This window comes from Ostrinia furnacalis, unplaced genomic scaffold (genome assembly GCF_004193835.3).
Source record: "Ostrinia furnacalis isolate ACB-3 unplaced genomic scaffold, ASM419383v2 OfSCF1700, whole genome shotgun sequence".
In the NCBI taxonomy this organism is placed as follows: Eukaryota; Metazoa; Arthropoda; class Insecta; order Lepidoptera; family Crambidae; genus Ostrinia; species Ostrinia furnacalis.
In genome coordinates this window covers 371,260-393,589 of record NW_021131939.1, presented here as the reverse complement: position 1 = coordinate 393,589, position 22,330 = coordinate 371,260, and the positions used below count along the sequence as shown (strand labels likewise).

At 35.3% G+C, this 22,330-nt stretch overlaps 1 protein-coding gene across 1 annotated transcript in view; it reads right to left on the bottom strand.

Moving 5' to 3' along the window:
* The window catches only part of LOC114353484 (sialin), a 28,704-nt gene extending 6,617 nt beyond the window's left edge, over positions 1 to 22,087 (bottom strand). The window contains exons 1-3 of the mRNA XM_028305511.1: positions 21,981 to 22,087; positions 20,727 to 20,860; positions 16,681 to 16,830 (exon numbers count right to left, since the gene is read on the bottom strand). Of these exons, the coding sequence (XP_028161312.1) occupies positions 16,681 to 16,830; positions 20,727 to 20,860; positions 21,981 to 22,041 (345 nt within the window). The 5' untranslated portion in view covers positions 22,042 to 22,087. The remainder of the gene's footprint in view (positions 1 to 16,680; positions 16,831 to 20,726; positions 20,861 to 21,980) is intronic.
* Between the last annotated feature and the right edge of the window lie 243 nt (positions 22,088 to 22,330).

The window sequence follows — 22,330 nt, the reverse complement described above, 5'->3', positions numbered from 1 at the left end:
TGCAGATTTCTCCCATTCAATGTAGCGAATCAGTTGTAGATATTATAAGGGTATGTATGGGAAAGTAAAGAGGACCCTTAAAAGCAACAACCTTACACAGGCTACAGCTGGTGTATGGGATAAGTTGGCTAAGCCATGAAGTGAATATAGACGAAGTAACTTGACCTTATAAGACAATACAATAAAGAGAAAGATAGAAGAATAGATAGAAGGCATTCGAAAACTTTTCAATTTGTTTTTATTTGAATAGTGCGGATCTCTGAATGCACGCACGATTTAAACAGTACATACGCAACGCAACGGGACCTCATAGATAGGTGGTACAATATTTACCCTACGGCATAGGTGCTAAGGGTCAAATTGAGTCGATATCATTTAGCGAATGTACAAGCACCCACACGTCACTAAACTTGCACTTTTGATGCAAAATCTCACTTATTCCAGTCACTTAAGGTGCACAAAGTTTACTTTGATGTGTCTTGGGTAGTTGGGTACTAATGGTTAGTATTTGATTACCTGTCGGATGGGTGAACGGCCTGCCCGTTAACATGGCCCATCAGTTAACCGGCAGTTAAACACTTAACAGTGTAAAACAATTATGGGAGGCTTTACTGCTTGTACGGTTGTTATTTTAGTTTCGCTTGTTCTTCGTAAATCCTACTTAGGCAATTGGTACATGGTAGAAGCATCTGTCTGTATCGCAACAGTACATCAGACACAGCACGTTGATGCAAGGCCACTGACCTGAGATCTATTCTAAATCTAGATTCTAGATAAGAAAACTTGTAATACATTACCCCTCACATCCGAAATAATGTCATTATCTTCATTAGTTACTGTTTATCTTTACTATAAAATGAGAATATTTATTACGGCATGTGATCGGCGCCTGTATAGCAAAAATAGTCACTAAAATATTTTTATAGGCTTATTTCTTTTCAAATGACCCAATGATTCCAAAGTTTAACCACTCGACGACAATAAGTAGGCATTTCCGGCGGTATGTTTGCACTAAGCAAGCGCCCACGCGCAGGCGCATATTATGAATAACGCCGATAGTGCGCGTGAGATCATTAAGGCCAATAACGCCTTCAATGTGTGTGCGAATTACGCGGATTAATGATAGCATTCTTAAGAAATACCTAGGTTAGGGTACTCTGTTTTGTAAGTTATTTTACGAAACTCATCTGCTATAAGCTTTTTATAAAGCGATTTTAAATTTTATCCCGCAACTACGCTTTTGTGGTATTCTGTGGTCTATCAGTCAAGAAAATTTCGCGATGGAGTCACTGTCCTCGTACCTAATATTATCGTTATTCTAAAGAGCCTCCAACCAAAATCTAATATCAGTTGTTATTTATTATACAAACTTTCTTCCCCTATTTCATCCCATTATTTTATGCGACATGGTAACTTAGGGTCCTTTTCTAGGGTCTACTGTCTCTAGTCCATACAGTGTGAAAGATAAAAGAACGAAGTCAAATAACTAGAGATGCACTGCGCAGATTATATCGAACTCGTTTGCCTCTAATCCCAGAAGATAAAAATAAATGATGTCTAGACACAACAATGTCTAGCACTAGAGTTGAGTCGAATAAAATCGTGAAAACAGAGCAATGGTTATAAAAAGATTGAGGAAAATCCTTTGTTAATCAGTTAAGATTCCTAAAACGTAAACTATGTAGGTACCTACGACATACGACATTTTTTCTGTAAATGCGGATTACACAACTTAAGATTATCACATTTACGACTACTTATGCGGCTAAAGGTAATTAATTTAACGACAGTAAATTCTTTGAGAGCACAATTAAAATTATTGTTTGAACAAAATTAAAATACCTACCGACTTTTGCAACACGTCATGTCACTTTTTTTGTGTTTGAGTAATTTTGACTCATTTTGAGTGATTGCTATTTTGTATACTTTTTCTAGATAATACACCGGATTAAACTAAAAGTATTTCTAGTACACTACTTCTCACCAACTAGCTTATTTATAAAACTGATTCAATATCTTCAATCCGCTCACTCAGTAAATGAGTTATACCCGTAAATAGGTGCAAGTCATTTATAAAACTTAATTAAAGCTCATGTGTGCTTTCACTTCGCAACCAATTCGTCTGAAGAGCGGGAAATTCCGAGCTTTCGTTTGCAACATTTATAAAGAGGCTGTCGTCCTGCAAATTACCCGCATTAAGGGGTACTGGCGCCGTCTGAGGATTACATAGTAAATTATCTTGGCTCTACGCTAGTTGCGTTGCGTAGACTCTTGAACACACATCCTTTAATTTACGAGATATTGGCTGGTTTATTTTGAACTGGATAGAACTGAGATCAACTTGAATGATAATTGTTGAGGAAAATGCTATTTATGAAATTACTAGCTTTTTCCCGCGGAAAGTTTGAAAACTTTATCGCGCGCGTCCCTATTTCAAAAACCTAAATAAAAATTTAATAAATAACTACCAAACGACTCATTTCTCTATGCCAAATTTCATCAAAATCGATTCATTGATTTAGGCGTGAAATCAAGACAGACAGACAGACAGAGTTACTTTCGCATTTATAACATTAGTATAGTTTAGCTTTTAGTAGGGACATAGTATAATAATGTAGGTACTTTCATATAAGATAGAATTTATCTTAGTAACGGGAAAATGGTTAAGCTTTCATTTTAAGAGGCTGTCGCCCTGCAAATGAATCGCATTAGGGGCGTTGGCGTAGCGGCGCCTTCTGAGGATTACATAGCAAGTTATCTGCTCAACGAGTATGTGCAAGAGAAGTCGATAAATTACCAACATTATATCGTCAGTCATGCGGCGTTAGGCAAGCATCGGCTAATATTAATCTAACTAGCACTGCTTTAGATAATGATAGAATTAAATCAGCATCATTATGGCAATAAGATTTTGTAAAAATCCATCAATAAATAAAAGGAAGGATGCATCTACAACACACATCGATATCGATAAAACAAATGAGCATCTCTACAACTTTCCCTCCTCCCTCCTCAGTGTCCCTCAGTTTGCGAAGGTGTTGCTATTTTTATAACCCGCGTTAACCTGAGCGCAGGTCTCCGCCCATTAGGAAGTCGCGCCAGGCTAGATTAAATAGTAATTAGCGTCTGACGCTGCGAATTCCTCACCGGAAAGTGCTGTCGCCGGTAAGGGAAATAGAACAGGAACGGGACCTTGATATCGATAAACAAATGAGCATCTCTACAGCTAAGCTTTCCCTCCTCAGTTCGCGAAGACGTTGCTATTTTTAAAAACCGCGTTAACCTGAGCACAGGTCTCGGCCCATTAGGGAGTCGCGCCAGGCTAGATTAAATAGTAATTAGCGTCTGCCGCCGCGGATTCCTCGCCGGCGGGTGCTGTCGCCGTAAGGCAAAATAGAACAGGAATGAGACCTCGATATCGATAAACAAATGAGCATCTCTACAACTTTCCCTCCTCCCTCAGTTCGCGAAGCTGCGAAGGTGTTGCTATTTTTAAAAACCGCGTTAACCTGAGCAGGTCTCGGCGTATTAGGGAGTCGCGCCAGGCTAGATTAAATAGTAATTAGCGTCTGCCGCCGCGGATTCCTCGCCGGCGGGTGCTGCCGCTAAGGCAAATAGAACAGGAATGGATGGTTAAGATAGTAAGAATTTTACGTATGTGTCTAGGCTTCTTGACACGGAATAAATGTGTTTATTTATTTAAGGAATTTCTTAAGGTTTATTTACACAACTTACTTAATGACTGTCTAGTTTGGAATAGTGCTACTTTGTAGTTTAGTAGGTACAACATAATCATCGTGAGGTTATGTAGTCTCCACGCACGGCCAGTAATAAAAGTTTGTACATAATATGAACACAATCTAATATAATTTTATTTTCACAAGAATTTTTTTTTATCATGAAATATCAAAGATATTCAAATTACGACATCTGTCACCTGTCGCTTAACTCATGTTAATGCTAGTGCGAAGCGAGCAAAGAACTCATTATAATTAAGCGTCTATTAATAAATCACATTAATTCCCAGGTTTATATGACAAATTATAAGCAGATAATAATAAAAATGGCAAACAATTATCTCCGCGTAACCGCTTGGCGCCGATCGTTCGCCTTCGGCGTGAGTCAGCGTGGCGAGTCTAGCGCAAGGATTATTTCTGACACTAAACATTTTGTATTTGCTATAGGTACCTACTTAGATTCTTAATTAGAGTTCAGCTAGAATGATTTCAGCTTAATTTTTACCAGCTTACCTAAAACGATTAGTCGAAAGTGTAATTACTTTCTCTTTTATTGACCAAAATGTTAATTTGATAAGTAGAATGAATAAGAACTCTCATTCATTATTTATAAATACATATTAGGGAGACCATTGTTTCAATATTTTTTTCATGTAAATGTAAGTAAGTACACACCATAGAGCCTCACTTATTACGTAGAAAAGTAGGTAAGTACTAATACACAAACAGTCAAAGTAACACATTGAGCATCACATAGTAAGGATAATTTTATGACCTGACTATTATTGGCGCCGCACAGTCTTTTATTTTCCCTTAGAAGCGGACATCCCTGTTTTATTAATTCAATCGTTAGATATTACTATTATGTATAAAATTGATGAAGGAACTAGTAGTTGTATTTGCTTAGTTTCGAAGAAATATTCGATATTGTGATTTTATAAAAAAAACAGTTTTAGAAGCATATTTTCTAAAAAAATTACATTAAGGCAGAATTTTGTTAAATAAATTTACCTATCACTACAACGTCTACCTTTATGCAGAAATAAATGGTTATTGCTGCAGTAATTTAGGAATTATTTAATAATTTATGATTTTCAGAAAACATTTTTTTCTCCGTTACACTAGAAAATTGGCAGCTATATTTATTTTATATTGATGCATGATATAATTATCTATAATACCTGAAAATATTACTTACCTATCCCGTGGAAGTTCGATGATACGACTAGAAAAATTTGTCAAAAGTAATATTGACTAAGGCCATCGGTCAAAACCACTATTAACTGAAATTTGCAGTCAAAAGTGGTTTTGATCGATTATGAGTTTTGACTGCAACATATATATCGATGTTTCGAAAACGATAGGATTTCCAATAAGCCGCCACAGGGCCAACTCTATAATTATCAAACTCGACCAGACAAATTAATAATGGTAAAAGCAATGAATTTCAATAGTTATCTAACAAAGGCATTAAAACCGTATTGTTACGGACGGCATTTAAAAAACTAAAAAATATTCAGATGACAACCCTATTTACATATAAATTTTCTAAACTCATAGAAATTAAAATATCTTCCAACTTCCACGGGATAGGCAAGTAATATTTTCAGGTATTATAGATAATTATACCATGCATCAATATAAAGTAAATATAGCTGCCAATTTTCTAGAACAACGGAGAAAAAAATGTTTTCTGAAAATCATAAATTATTAAATAATTCCTAAATTACTGCAGCAATAACCATTTATTTTTGCATAAAGATAGACGTTATAGTGATAGGTAAATTTATTTACAAAATTCTGACTTAATGTATTTTTTTTAGAAAATATGCTTCTAAAACTGTTTTTTTTATAAAATCACAAAATCGAATATTTCTTCGAAACTAAACAAATACAACTACTAGTTCCTTCATCAATTGTATACATAATAGTAATATCTAACGATTGAATTAATAAAACAGGGATGTCCGCTTCTAAGCCAAAATAAAACACTGTGCGCCGATCACTTTTAGTATGAGTCAACCTCGTCTAGTACGTGAAGCTTCAATTCCTAAGCACTAGATGTCCTCGCCTCATCGGCCTATAAAGTAAGGTTAGGCTGAGGCGACGATTTCGAAGAAATTATACAAATCAATTACTGAACTTGAGGAAAAAATCAACCTTTATCCTCAAAAGCACAGGATCCAAAAATGAATTCGAAATGAGAAATTCGGGGATTTAATTTTATCGATATTTAATATTTTATGTTAGCCTCGTGTCACATCACTAAAATGGAACCTGACTTGCCTGACAAATAGCGAAGAAAAATAGAAAAATACACAGTATTACAAAGTATTCTGTTTATTCAGTAAACTATTACGATGTAGTGTGACGTTAATTCTTCAAATGCGTCTTTCCTATATTAGGATGTTGTAAGGAAAAATAGTTATTCAACGATTAGCAAGATTATCGCTTTAAAGTAACCACGATGACTATGATAAGCATTGTGTAACAACTTGACGTAAGACTGGTAAGACTGACGTGGGAAGTTACATACTTGCGGTCAAATACCTGCCTTGGCTAGAAAAAAAAAAACTTTGCCAAAGTAGGTAATTCTTCGAAGCGCACCCATTTTGAGGCACACTAAATGATGCTCACATAAACTATTATTCGAATCGCATCTATGTTATATTGCCCTGGTAAGTACTTTTTATACATTTTAGTAAACATAAAGTTCAAAATCTTTACAGGGAATAGTTTAGGTGCGTTTCATTAGGTGCGCCTTGGGTGCGCATCGAGGAATGTCTCGCCAAAACACTTGCAGCCTGTAGCTGGTCTTCTGGTCATATTTTTATGATAAAATATTGAATCAGGATAAAGGTTTTAAAGTAAGAAATAGAATATTTTTCTTTATTTCTTTAGGCACATTAATAAAACTCAGTAATGCTGTTCACATTTTATTACCTGTGAAGTATTTAATAATTACCGACCATCGAGCTCTATCTACTAAGTGATTTTCCTATGAAAGACATACCGCTATCTCACAAAAGGCAATAGTAATAAAAACTGAATCATGATGGAAGTTTTATCTTGTCGCATGCTTTGAGTTTTATTACCTAGTATCCCCAGGATTAATACATAGGGTTATTAAGCAGTAATAACTAATTTATTTATTTATTTATTTATTTTATAGAAACCAACAGCGATACATTGAAAATATTAGTTATAAGATTTAGACTGATAGTATAGCCAATGAAAGGTTTCCCTTTTTATAAAAGAACATTGTTGTTGGGAAAAAATATGAATAAAAGATGTTAAAAAATAATAATAATTAAAAATAACAAAAACTCACAAAGTATATAACTTAAGTCATTTGCATTGTCATCCTCTTATTTTTGTTTCAAGGTTTAATCCATTACTTAGTTTACGCGAGCCCGCACCATGGAATCTATGTACAACTATACAGGTAACTATCCTGTGTTTAGATGCCAACATCAATATAAGAATAGGCGACAACAGCACATACTTAAGGGGTTGTTGATTTATTCATCTCAATAAAGTTCAACATGGTCGAAGACTTGAGTGTTAAAAATGTAATACATGCAAATTAATTGGATAACAAATTAAAAATACATGTCCATAATTAAATTATTATATTCGTGAAATTCTGTAAATGTCAGTAATAATAATAATAAGTATGAATTAAAATTAATTATGGGTATTAAATTAAGACGGCGCGGCGACACTAATAAATAATGTTATGTTTTAAATCGACATTTAATTTGTTAAATGAATAAATTAAAAAACACTATGCAGTTTTCACTGCATGTTTCCTAGTTTAGTCAGTATCCTTTTGTTAATCGAAATCAAACCTAAGATCCCTATTTAACTTGAAGCCATCTTTGTCATCATGGAAATTTTCCAATAATGTAGCATGATTGAAAACCACCGACGTGAAATTTTTATGACCGTGAGATTATTGTATTAAAAACAATTAAATTTCTAACAAACTAAGTGCGAGTATCATTAGCAGTCATAAAGTCGGAGATAAAGGTGTAAAGCGGTTTAACTTTATATAAATACGGCCTTAGGATGATTGGTTTGCGCGAAGCTTAAAAGGCTAGAGGTTTATTTGGCGGTCAATGCAAATCTCGTCATTGCCACGAGCATGTGACGTTACTTGGTCATTCGCCGAAAGCTAAGGCATGATGGCATTCGTTCATTGAATACCAATCTGTGAACCCATTGTCGGGGTTTGGGGTACATAAGACATGCTGGATGCAGGCCGCTACCAACCATGCGATGTGGAAATCATTGGGGGAGGCCTATGTTCAACAGTGGACGTTCTGTGGCTGAAATGATGAAGGCACACAATAATTTGCTGACTTTTTTTTCTTGACCTTTTCATTGCTACACTGCAGTGCTTTTACCTTCTGCCATACCTACAGTTGAATTGGTAATTCAAGAATTCCAAGTTATTTTTTAACTTGGGAAAATCGATAACGGGACAATTCGTTAACTGGGTTTTTAATTGCATTCAAATGGAAGGAAAGTACCTATCTACCTATATGTCAAATTGAAAGCGTTTGCTATAAATGCTAAGTAACATTTATTTATAGGTACAGTCAACAGCACATTAGACGATCCTACATTTTTGTTCCAAAATATCACTTCGTACAAGATGTAACAAGTTTAGGATTAAATATGCTGTCTGTACCATAACATGACACATGCCATCAGACGTTACGACCGATACGAGGTCAGCAACGTGCTTCGCCATTACTGATACGATTCCTTGGAAACGGATGCGCGCAGAATTCAGCTAGATCGTTATTTTTATTGCTGTCAATTTGAATATTTTGGTTACGCACTGAGACAAGATCACAAGACTAACTACCTCATAAATAACCGAAATGAAAATTAAATTGCAAAAGGTAAAAAAGCGCCCCACAAAACGATTTGAGAGGACTTTTTTCCAAATCAAAAAAAGTACTTTAAAGGTTGTCAAAGCCTCAGGTTTATTTATATATTATATATTATAAACTTTACTTTGTAAAATACGTCAAGGGAAGAGAAACCCCGTGTTATTGTAGTAATGTCTTTTGTGTTTACTGAGAATAAGAGACTTGACAGTTTCCGTGGACAAGCGGAAGAAATGTGCGCTGAGATTCCGGTTCTCTGTTCCGTGATAATTAATGAAAATTAATCATATTTACACGACAATTTGTCGTACGAGTGCAAGGAAATAAGATTAAAGTTAACTATCTAACATAGGTACCTCTACTGCAAACTATTTAATACCGTTGACGGTTACCTCGAACAGGATAATTTACCTAATTTCTTTAAATTTACAAATAAATACCTAGTTTCTATATTTCTAGTAATTCATAGCTACAAATACCTACACAATTTGTGCAAATTCGTATGTAATATTATTTATACTAAGTTTTTGACAAGCCTTGTACAAGTTCAAAGTCGAGGCCTCTCCACAAACTATTGTCTTAGTTGAAAAAGAACACTGTCACTCACTCGACAACAACCCACTCACTCATTCCACTGATTTACCACATGAAAGCCTTGCAATGAATTATTCTGGCGGCACTTTTGTTTTCCTTGTCGTAATTCATCGATGTCTGTTTCAATGAAATATGCAAGAAAGGACCTTTCAAAGGACTTTTCTTCTTCCAAATTCGCTACACGCCTTCTACGACCTTCGAATGGTAATAAATCAAATGTTACCAAGGCCGGTTCAGCACGAAATAATTGCTAAGTGCGCACTGACAGCAGTAAAGGGCTTCTGCATGCTTAATAGGATTCATTGTGCTTCAAGGTCAGCATTATACAATTGGCACATGGTCTTAGTACTCGTTATTCATTACATAAGTTTTGGGGGCGGGAGATGTTTAGTCAATGCGTCACTTCCTGCGACTGGCAGACAGTAACTTTATCTTATTTTTTTACTAAGATTACCTGAGCTGCTGCATACCATGATATTAGAAACCCTTTTACATCTGAACCGCAGAATTTCCAAAAAAACGCCTCTATTCTCAAAGAATATTTATCATTTCTACGAAATCATTTGTGAGCATTGGCATAATCTCTTGATATTGCTTATGATGAAACATAATTCCTCCATGGTATTAATGTCTGAATGGGCAGTCAATTCGTAAATTGCGCCCTGCGACCTGAATCGTTTATGAGCAGCTTCCTCCACTTGTGCAAGTTGGTTTGGACCAGTTTGGGATGGTGCAAGTGTTGCATTGTGAACCGGATGAGGAGCATCTTAGTAGGGGAAGGATGCAGTAGTTCCGTCATTTTTTCTGCAGAAAAAAGCAGGTATTTGACCGCAAACGCACCTGATGTCAAGTAAGATGCAGTCTAGGATTATTGGTGGTTGAGAAGACTTGGCGACTTACCTGGGCCAATAGAAGTTGAAATATTTTATAAGGGGCAAGGGGGTATCGTTACTGAACCGTTGCAGTGATCTCAAGATTATACTTTGCCATCAAGGAGCTCAATGTACCTGGGGGTGTGTCCGCATTATTGCTTGCCCATTGGCGCTGACAATACCTACTGCAATTTACGTTGTATAATCATAAATAACTGAGCTGTTTTCTCTAGGTATTGTCACTAATATGTAGTAGTAACACATTGTGGTTAACCATTTGCGGTTAAAATAGGACATTAACAATGTTTTTTCCTTCTCAGAGATTCCTTTGTAGTATAGTACACAGTCGCCACATTTCGCCATATTAAACTAACGTGTTGTTGATTGTACCTACTAAGGCTATGGAAAAGTCGCCTAGCGACGGACCGTAAAGATACGTTCAGGCGATAGCACGTTAAGCTAATCACAGTAGGATCTTATGCAGTTGATATAAAAGTTATTTTGCAATAAAAATGTATATAGTCTGATGTGTGTTGTCTGTGCCTATAAAGCGGCGGGCGCGCACGTTTTATTGCGTCTGGATGGGCAGAAAAATGCATTATAATTAAGGTCGACTAGGACGGACGAGCGTCAAGTTTTATTACACTTTTATAGGGGATGAGCTTAGGAGGGTACATCGATTGTTATCATTAAACTTATAAGGAAAATTATATTTATAGCAGCACACATTTTATTAGATTGATCTACCTACCTAATAGGCTGGACATTCCACAAATAATTTTCCACATTCCATTAACTAATTCTCAAAGGTATTAGGAACTTCAAATCTAATATAGCTCATTCTCCTTTTTGATTTTCATATGCTTTTGAATTATATTTTTTATCAGTAGACTTTTGCTGTTTGGTTAACCCATAAAAAGTGCCTAGTTTTTAAAATTGATAAAAAAATGCAAGATCGCGCATTTCAAATACTGTACTAGCGATGACCTTCCTTTACAAAACGATTACAATAGAAACCAAGACGCTTGGTCAGAATACTAAACTAAGGCTGGGTTGCACCATTTTACTTTAACTTTGACAAACGTTAAAAATCTGTCAAACTCCAGACAAAAAACGCTGGTTATCGTTATAGTTACTGCTACAGTTAGGTGGTGCAACTCAGCTTAAGTGACTAGCTCGATAAGAATCGCTTCTGAAGTGGTCACTGACATTTGTCGTTGATATGCTGCCAAAGTGCCGATTGTGATTGTTCGACCTCATGTATGGGCGCGGTCGGTTGTAATGTAGGGTTCCCAAATTTTTGTCCGAGAAATAAAGAATATTTTATCAAGGTTTGAAAAAACTAAACGGCATTGTAGAAAATATTTTTTTTGTTTTTTTTTTTTAATATTTTTGGAGCTTGCACACTTATGCCAGTCGATGACAGCCACCAAAATCGGATTAATATAATTAAATACAGTTTAAATTTTGCAACTAAATCAATTCTGAACTCAGTTAGAAATAAAATACATAAATGATTTAATATTAATGTTATTTTTAAATGTTAATTAAATCGTCGACACTCGTAGTAATTCATAGTAAAAATCTTTAAATTGTAAATAAATAACATTAATCTGTAAATTTAAAAAAAATCGTCGACTGTACTAATATTTGTTCAGCCTCGTTTGTCGGACGCATGCGCGAGCGATCGTAAACTCGCGATTGAGTGTTGCAAAAAACCCGTTGCTAAGCTATGGTTCTAGAAGCCAGTTAGGGTAACTAAATATTTCAATTTTCAGGGATTTTATTTCTGCCTAAACATTCTTATATCACAACTGTCGGCTGTCGGTGACTGTACTCAAAAAGTTGTTTAGCCTTGTATCGGGCACAGGCGCCGCGCCGATAAGCATTAAACTTGTGATTCAGCTTGTGTTGCAAAAAAACTTGGCCGCTATACCATGTTTATGAAGACGCTAGAGCGACCAAACATTTTTATTTTAAGAAGACCGGTCGTTTTTTTTTTTATTATTTATCTGATATTTTTTTCTAATAACAGCGCAAATGCTTATTGCATTATTTATAAATAATTCCCGTTCGTTTTCTGTATTTACGAATTTGACAGTCGCTTTCGTTCATAGTGATATCATCCTTTGTGTTAGTGTGAGAGGGATGGATAGATATGGACTACATTATTTGGATTACCACAACTATTGTTATAGCCATTTCCTCTGTTTATGTAGGCACATTGAGGATTTCCTTGCCTAAAGTGAACTAAAAAGTGCTCGCCAAAACCTGTTTCAACCAGCTGCTCTGCGCCGCTGAGTGAGCGTGGCCTTAGTCATTTCTCATAACAGTTGTTATCAATGTTATTTATATTATTTTTATTATTTATTATACTATTTTACATGAAAATAACTCTTATTTAACACAAGTCACAATACTCACAATGGTGCCGAAAGAAAAATACATATTTTTTAAGCACATTTTTGTGTCTGCGTAAATTTGTTTAATTTATCTACGGTTTGACATTTATCAATTTAACTACATGTCACCATAACAGTATTTAGGTTACCACGGGGAATCCATTGAAGCTTACAAGTACGAGTATATCGCTATAAATCATAAAACGCTCACACAGTTAAGGATTGGAATACCGCAACCTTGCAATATTTTTTCTTATTTTCGATAAAGGGACCTAAGCGATACAAAAGCAAATGAATTTACGTTAGGTATTCTTGTGTTAAGTAGGTAGGTACACAATTTATTTATTGAGATTGGTGATTTTGCGCTTCATACTTTTTCTGGTTCAGTTTTTGTGGTACTAGTAGTTTCTAACCGAAAAAGTTCAGAATTAGAGAGTTTCACAGATTTATCATCTCTGCAAAAAACATAATGTAACATTTTATTTTTAATTAATAAATTTTATGCATTAACGAACACTGAGATTATTATCTTAATAGCACTGATTTTATTTGAGATACCTATTTTGACAAGCTGCCTATAATCACGAACATCGCAATGCAACAAAAATGGGTTGCCAAGCGAAAGTTTAGCTAAGCCAGCGCGCACGCAACATTGTACGCCTCGTAGATTCATGTTCTTAGCAAAATTATAATTTACATTAGTATAATTTGATATTCTACCATTATTCTATGGACGATTGAAAATGATATTGTATAAGAAAATATAGGATTAACAAAGATTATTTTTATTTTTAGAAAAGTAGGCATCTAGAAGTGTTAACTCACATTAATTTTATTTATTTTTGTCTTTTATTTGTACAAATGAAATGGTAGGTGATCAACTACACAAAGGTTAACAGTCCTAATAACAACTTCTTTGGTATAAAATAGTGCAACCTTTTTTAAATAAAATTTATATCACAATAATTAAAACAATATTTTGTACTTATTATGCAAAAAAATACTGGCATGCAGAATATCAACCGAGGTGTGGCAACCTGCTCACCTGCTATAAAACCTGAGGCAGTCCAGTAGTGGCTGATGCAATAGGGTAAGAGACTTGCGTTATGCTTGTTTATCCTTTCAGGGACAAAGCGAAATGAGACCTAACGCACCAAGATAGAGATGCAAATCTCTTTTACATATCCAAGATTAAGTAATAACGTTTCACAAAGTTAACTTTCGAATTTTATCGCCACAAAAATCAACATAAATTGTTTGAATTTGTTAATATCATGTTACAGATCAAAAGATAAAAATGGTTTTTGTACAAAACAGGGTTTTTAAAGCAACTTTGTTTATTAGATATGTAATATTGTAATATTGAGAAAATCCACATCCAATTAAATGTCATAATACAATATTCAGGAAAGCCTGTTGAGTGAAATAATGAGACATTTAACAAAAAGCCTCTTTAAAAGTTTTTGACGATTTGTAAGAAGTAATTAATTGGTTAAGTCAAAATATTTTTTTTTTATTTTGAATAAAAAATTTAAATATGTATTGACTACTAGCTGACCCGGCGAACTTCGTACCGCCTTAGCGTAGAGATTTTCTTAATATTTTTTTCCGTAAGAACCATCCTTGGACTTCCACAAACATTTAAAAAAAAGAATTATCGAAATCGGTTCAGCCGTTCACACGTGATGCCGTGACAACGCGAAACGGGTTTCATTTTTATATATATAGATATCACGTCTAAAGTACCCACAGATTGCAAATAAAAAAACAGGTAGGTAAGTAAGGGTTATTATAGGATTCAGCTATCACAATATCACTTTATGGAGCACATTTCAATTATAACGAATATTAACTTCAAAATAATGAATTTATTGTATCAGTGAGATCTATATCTATTAGATCAAGTTGGTCACTCTAATAGAAATTCAAATATATTCTAATGTATTACAGACAAGGACAAAGCAAACCAGACATATCTGGATATATCCAGTGTGTCGAAGGCGAATACTGGTATTAGACACCGGGCACTTTAAATTATTCTCTTGGAATTATTTAGGTGCTAGGTATGTTTTAATTTTAGATTATTCTATTTTTATGAGCATCACAGGTTAGATGAGTTCAAAATTGTATGTAGGTAGGTACTATATGACTGTGACTTTGTTATGAACAAAATAAAATGATAAATCTAGTTATAAAACTTTCTGGAAGGTCTTGAATAAATAGAGAAGTTCAAAGCACCAAGATCCGGCATGTGTTTAACATTAATCAATGCTATCGGTAAACAATACCCTTCCAAGTATTATTTTACGGACAGGACGCGCATGCGCGGATACACGTGTAGCAATAAAGATCACGTATTAGCATCTACGCTGTCGAAGGAACCTAACTAATTGGTAACGTTGTAAAGTGAGCAGACGTATTGCTATTGTTGTCGAGTTTGAAAAATAAATAAGGAAAACTATTCACACGTAATGAAGTAAGAACAATGTCAAATTAAAATTGACATTCACTTAAAACTTTTTATTAACTGGATTGTTTTTTCTTCACACTGCAAAAACTGTTAGTTTTATCAGACCTTGGTTCATTATATCATTGAATTTCAATTATTAATCTGATAATTAACTTACATACGTATCGAAGAATTTGTATCCTTAGTAATACTATGTACTATAATTTACGGTAGGGATTTTTTTACCTATCATATAATATCCTAGTAAATCGATATAATGTATAATTTAAAAAAATAAAATAGTTATCTTATTCTCATGTTTCTCTACTACGCACTCATATCTAGTTCGCATATCCGTTGCTATCCATTATCAATATCTGTAAAAACTACTAACACTACTAGATACGTGCCAAAACCTAATACGAGTATTATACGTCGAAGAATATAAATTGACCAATAAGAAACTTTGAAATCTTTCAACATAATCGCATCATTCGCAACGAAAGTCAAACCAGTGGCGACACCACGCAACGATACCGAAGCGTGAAAGGTACGAGACGGCGACGCACCGTGGTATACGTTTTGAAGTCACTTGTTACCACGGTAACAAGTGTTGTTGGTTCTACCACGACCACGACCCGTGATTAATTGATTATTATTATAAGAGTCTTGTCACCGGTGAATAACCTACCAATATGCCTTGAATGATATAATAACCGGATTGACCACATTAGTCAAAAGAACAACTTGCTTTTTTATCGACAGAAACCTAATTGAAATGTAATAAAAATACTAACAAGCATTAAGAAACAATAATAATTAGGCTTAGCTAAATAACAGTGCATCTGAGCCTAACTTTTTAAATAGTCATTTGGTCACCCTACTCTCGTGCAAGCGTCTAAATTCGCGCGACGACATGAGCCTTATTGCGTTGCAATTAGGGTTGCAATAAACGCTGACGCGAATTGTGTCAGAGCGCAAGTGTTATAATTTTTTATCTCTTCCGGAGCCGGTCTATGAATGAATTCGATAAAGTTACTACGATAATGTATCACAGTTTACTACCGATATTGACAATTTGAATCGAGAGTAGCGGTACGACACTTTCCCTCCATTTTTAGAGCACTTAACAACATGCTGGCAAAAAATCTGACAAACTGTCCATGTGATTGAATGAGATCAACAAATTGGGCCGAAAATAGACCTGAATGAATGTGGATATTTATAAAGCAAGAGTGGAACGGCCGTTACATGGCATGACAAGTTAATCATTTTTTTCTAAGCAAATGCTAATTTTTAAACCTATTTTTATATCGCATACACACTTCACAACCTGTTTTGTGAATTCACTGTGTCCAATTTAAATAATCTTGTACAGGAAATGTGTCACTTTTAGTAACCATGCAACAAAAAATGTTTACGATGTCTATTTTTGGAAATTGTGATTATCTCTTCAGACTAAAAGCCTACATCAACTTTTTTTATGGATTATTAAGTTTAATTTAAAATACTCACTTGAAAATCATTTGGTATACAAGTTGTCTTCTTTTGCTTAAAATAGAAAATGAAAATCTATGCTCAACGATACCATAGGAAATGGTGACGGAAAATAACCCAAAATCTCTTGTAAAAATAAGATACATAATACTAATACAAGCTCCTCGTGTCACGTGCTAAGTTAACCCTTAAACATGCTCGATTCAAAAACTAAAAAAAAATACTTACGTGCTTGATGTTGAAATGCAGGATGCTCTCGATGTAGGTGGGCAGCTGGTTGACCACGGTGAAGTATCCGAACACCGAGGCGCCATGGGTGATTATGATGGCCCATACCGGCGCTGACAGTATCAGACTCTTCCAGGGGACTGGCATGTGCTGGTGAACAATAATTATATCATTGAGAACTCATCACCACAAGACACATACACAAGACTTGGAGCGAGATCAAACGCGAAGCTCAAGACCGAACGCAATGGAGGACTGTTGTAGATGCCCTCTGCCCCATCTAGGGGATACCATAAGTCAAGTAATCACCACAACAGTGATTAAACCATTCTTAACGACACAGGCTTATGCCATGCAACAGATGGAGAAGGGGATATTGTGTAATCTGAGTAAATGCCATGTCAAGCGCTTATGACAGCTTCATGAATCAAAATGTATTTTTATTAGGTACAGTCGGCATACTAAAATATTTAAAACTGCAACTGAAAATTAGAATTTCATACAGTCTCGACAGGTCTATAACAATAATATTACTTAGAACATAATTTACTAAATAATTGCTATAATTTTCTTCTTATATGAATGCACGAATCCACAATAGTAATTGCAAGAATCATGTGGATCTAGCAATCACTCGCATTGGATAGACACGTGACGAATTCTGTTCCAATAATTCGAGCCAACGGATTACTAAATTATTAGAATGAAAACGATATTTCATACAAAGTGTTAACAGAATTAAAAAAAACTTAATTGCTTTTAATCTCAATGAGCACAAATGAACATGACATGAATATTTTTTTCTAACTAAAAGTTAAAAAGGACAAATTATGAAATCAATGTAACTATTGCAATAGACTACTTAATTATGTATTAACGCAAATTGTACCAGTTTTACATGTTGTTTTTAAACGTATATATTTATTTATTTATCTAGTAGTTACAACAGCAACAGAAGTGATAAAATTCATTTCCTCCTTGCAAGGTGAATCCAGTAATAACCATAAAGTATTTAGGAATAAATAAGAATTGCATAAATAAAGACATTATTGCCATTGGTCAGAACCAATGGCAATAATGTCTTTATTTATGCAAATGAAATTAATATATCATTGATAAGGTACTAAACGCGATTGTGGACTGTCCCGTAGCGTATTGGACTAGGAAAAATATCGTCATCCTCCTAAAATGTAATACCTTTACTTAATACTTAACCCTTAGTTTGCAATAAAAAATGGCCTAAAGTGCTGTCGTACAATGAATTATCGTGAATTTAAATCCTAATAGGTACAGCTTAACCATACTCCAATCTTCACCCATGTTTTGTTACTGGCTGTATTCCATAGATTTACAAAAGTTCATCATCATCGTCATCATTTCAGCCACAGGACGTCCACTGCTAAACATTAGCTCAATGACTTCCACATCGCACAGTTGGTAGCGGCCCGCATCCAGCGCCTTCCATACCTTCATCAGGTCATCGGTACCTTTACAGGAGTTGCAGTGGTATAAACTTCAAGACTACCTTCTCAATTACTCAAAATTTCTATAAACAACCTTCAATTTATTTATTTTGCAAAACGCAAGATGCGCCTGCGACCTCATTTCGCAACCCATCAAGAACGCGATTTCTTTTTGAATTCGAAGCTTTTGGCAGCGTCTTCAAGGTGATAAGTTGTTTATGCGTGTGGTGCAGTCGCTAGCGAAACATGCAAATCATTTTCCGAATAAAAATACATATTTTGAGTATAGCTTTTATGAGTTGTTTATTTTTATTTTATGTGCTAGCACAGACAACTTTGGACATAAATTACCAATTAGTATTGAATAAAACACAAGTTACTCAGAATGAGTCGATGCCCTTTTACAAAATCAAATTCAACTAGGTATTCAAGCAACAGGATGTAGGTAGGTACCTACTTAACCTACATGCTCGTTACTAAAGTACTTAGATAATTACTTCTAAATACATTGGGTTACGATTTTTAAACATTAACATGATTAATTTGAAGAAAACACCTGGGAAAAAATAGCCTAGGATGTGGACAGATTTTGGCGAAAAAGTGGCGTCATATCTTTGCGATACAAAACCGGTGGGAGAATCTCTTTTTTGCAACTCCAATGTTAATTAGATACTTACTCATAAATATGGTCATTATAGTGATTAGTGTATTATTTCATAAAATATGGTGATTTTCACGACTTTCTCACTCAAAAGACAATGCCGGAAATTGGCGTCTTTTTTTTNCCCCAAATTTGAAGTATTTTCATCGATAAAATTGTCCATAGATTACGCCCTTAAAGTTTGATCACTACATGCCCGGACACACTGTATATTTGAAAGAAGTAGGTTATAACGTCACTGAATATTTAAACCCGTTAGCATTGCAAGAAAGGAGGAAATTACATCAAGCTTTACAAGCCGCTAGAAGAAACGGGCAGCATGCAATAATAAGAAATAACAAATTGATTATAAACGGAAAAGAAGAAACGACCTCCCCACTAGGGATGTTGCGAATATTCGCATCCGCATCCGCATATGCGGAACATTCGCATTGATTTTGACATTCGCATCCGCATCCGCATCCGCATCCGCATAAATCGACGAGGATCTGATGCGGATGCGGATTTGTAGCAGGTCGCGACAAGAAAGAAAGGGGCAGTCCCGGCGAGTGGCGCGCGTCAACCGAATGTGTTGATTGACCAATAGGAAAGCAATGATTTTTGTTTTTGGACCTCAGTGAATCGGTGACGGTGGCGCGTCTTGCTATTGTTTTGTTGTAATTACTAGTGAGTAGTTGTGACAAGTGACAAGAACTGAAGCGTACGTTTGATTTTATTGTGGTTTTTGTTAAGAACTGAACTAACTGTATTGTTTAACGTAATACGTAATACCTTCATTCGTATTACGAACCTTAAGTAAAGTTTTATTTACTATTTGGATAAGTGAACTATGCCAACACCTACGCAAAGTGAAATTTGGACGTATTTCAAACCTGTGGACAACGACCGGGAGAAATCGCAATGTAAAATATGTAACAAAACATATTCGCGAAAGGGCCGAACAACATCGTCATTAATAAATCATTTGAAATCAATGCACGCTAAGGAGTTTGCTTTGTTTGAAAAAGCAAATAACGAAAAGCTACAGAAAATAAAAAATGATGCCGGTAAGTTATATTTTATGCAATATTTTTTTTAACTGAGTTACGAGCATTAGAAGTTTGATGATTTTCATACTAGATTTGCTTTTTGCGCGCAAAGTTTTGTAAGAAATTGCAACAAAATAGTGAGATTGTATGTGTAAACAAACAATATCATCCATTAACGGCTCCAGACATCAGTATGAAACAGAATCAGCGCAATAAAAAAATAGCGCAATATTTTGTTGCAATTTCTTACAAAACTTGCGCACAAAAAGCAAATCTAGTATGAAAATCATCAAACTTCTAATGCTCGTAACTCAGTTCAGACTGAGTTTAGAGGTATACATGCCATAGTAAGTTTGGTTTATTACACTATTTTGTAATCAAAAAACAAAGTTTGGTCGATGGCCGCGCGAAAAATAAAAGACGCCACTTTCCATACAAAATCTGGCATTGCCATTTGATTGAACAGCTGTACAATTTCGATTATTTGATATAACAAAGAAAATGCTAATTGTTAATGTTTCCCCTATCTGACGTGTTCTCTGTGAAACCAAGAAGAATACCGTGTTGCTAATTGCTATGTACAGACGACAGCACATAAGTAAAAACTTGCGTATGTTCTTTGTAATATATGCTATTTTTCTACAAAATTTTAGAAAGTAAGAAAGAAAATACATTTACTTGGCACACTAAAAACAGCAAATTACAGAACGTTAAAAGTGTCGTGCCAAATATAAGCTTCCATGAAAGCGTAGCACCGTTCACGGCGCAGTCTTATGTGCTGTTACCGACTGTAAAGACGGTCATCATTTTTGAATAAAAACCCATTCCCCCGGTTTTATAGAAAGGTGCCAAAGGTCCATGACCTACATGGACGTACTGACTCTTATGACTTACCCCTTTAGTGTTGTTGTCCTGTGGCAGCGCCTTCATAAGGAAGTTCCTCTCAGCCTCCGAGATGCGAGGGTGTTGCGCGGGAGTGTCGTAGACCACCGCGAACCAGGCCACAGACCACATCAAGCCGATTATTCCTGTGGGAGATTATTCAATATTATCATCAGAGAAAACCACTTAAGAATACTTCAAAGGCAGTCTCTCTCTTGATCAGCGTCTTCCACACCTCGATTTTTGCTAATCTAATTACTTTAAAATTTCTAACAGTATGGATTCCCTGTAGGGTGGGTGGGTACTATGGCACATGATGGGTTAAATACAACTTCTTTTAATATTATCACCGTTGTCCATTAAATGAAAACAAATAAACAAATACATTACATGTGAACATTCTCGAACAAATCATTATTTTACTTAGATCTACATATATCCACACTAAGTAGGTAATAATTAGGCACATAATAATTTGCAAACGTTGACAGGAAACATGGAAATTTGACAGCGGAATACCGGAAAGGCATTATCATGTCTTGTCCAAGATCCAAAGGTCGACATGAGATTGACAGCATAATCGAGGATTCAGGATAATATTGTGGTAGTAGCATGATTGTTAGGAACCCTGCAGGCATGGCCTACAAATTAAGATATGCAACACAATGTCATGCCAAGATTGCCAATCGTGGAAGTAAACGCGCAGTGAAGAACGACAGCACAAGGATGTGTCTATCAGAATATAGAGAAGAATTGTGGAGAATCAGTTTCGCGGCACGGTTATGTTTCAAGAGGTCTTAACTTTTAAGTCCATCAGCTAATGACGTGAAGGTCAATATTTATGTATAAATAGGTGCACAGTATACTCGCGCCAATGTTTCTGAAATGATCTTTTGGCGTGCCTCAAGCTTGATCCTTATCGATCTAGCCAAAGATCGCATCAAAAATGCCATTAACATCGCAAATTCTCTCACAAAATCTTGAAGGTCGCCAGTATCGCGACGCTACGTATTAGTTGAATCCCTACGTCATCAACTTTGTTTTGCCAAAAAGAAATTAATTTTGCTATGGTTGCAACTTGGCAACAACATGAAATTCATGTCTGTATAATCATAACTATTTTGGTCCTGCTGATATTAAATAATAGCTTCGATGTGCGATAAAACGCTCAATCAAACTGAGTTTCATCATTTCATGGGCAGCTTCATCTCACATTATTGTCTCAAAGCAGAGTTGAAGTTTAAGTAAAAACAATAACATCCTTACCAGTGAAGTAGAAGGCAGATTCCCAGCCAAAGTGTGCGATGAGAAAACCGCAGATCGGCATAGTAATAGCGGCTCCCAGGGACGATGCTGCAACAAAAATAATTTATAACACGTAATACTTGAAATTATAACAATTTAGACTGGAAACCACTTAGGTAATCGACGCGAAAATGTTCAAGAATGTTGGCTTAATTGGCCTTATTCATCTATAACAGCGGTACCTACTCATTTATCCTACCACAATTTAGTTAAGAAACCTAGGGCCGCACCTACGTAACGCTCATTTATTTACTTAGGTGTTAAAACAATCCCACCAAAAACTTTTCATGTAAAATGTTGCCAAGACGATA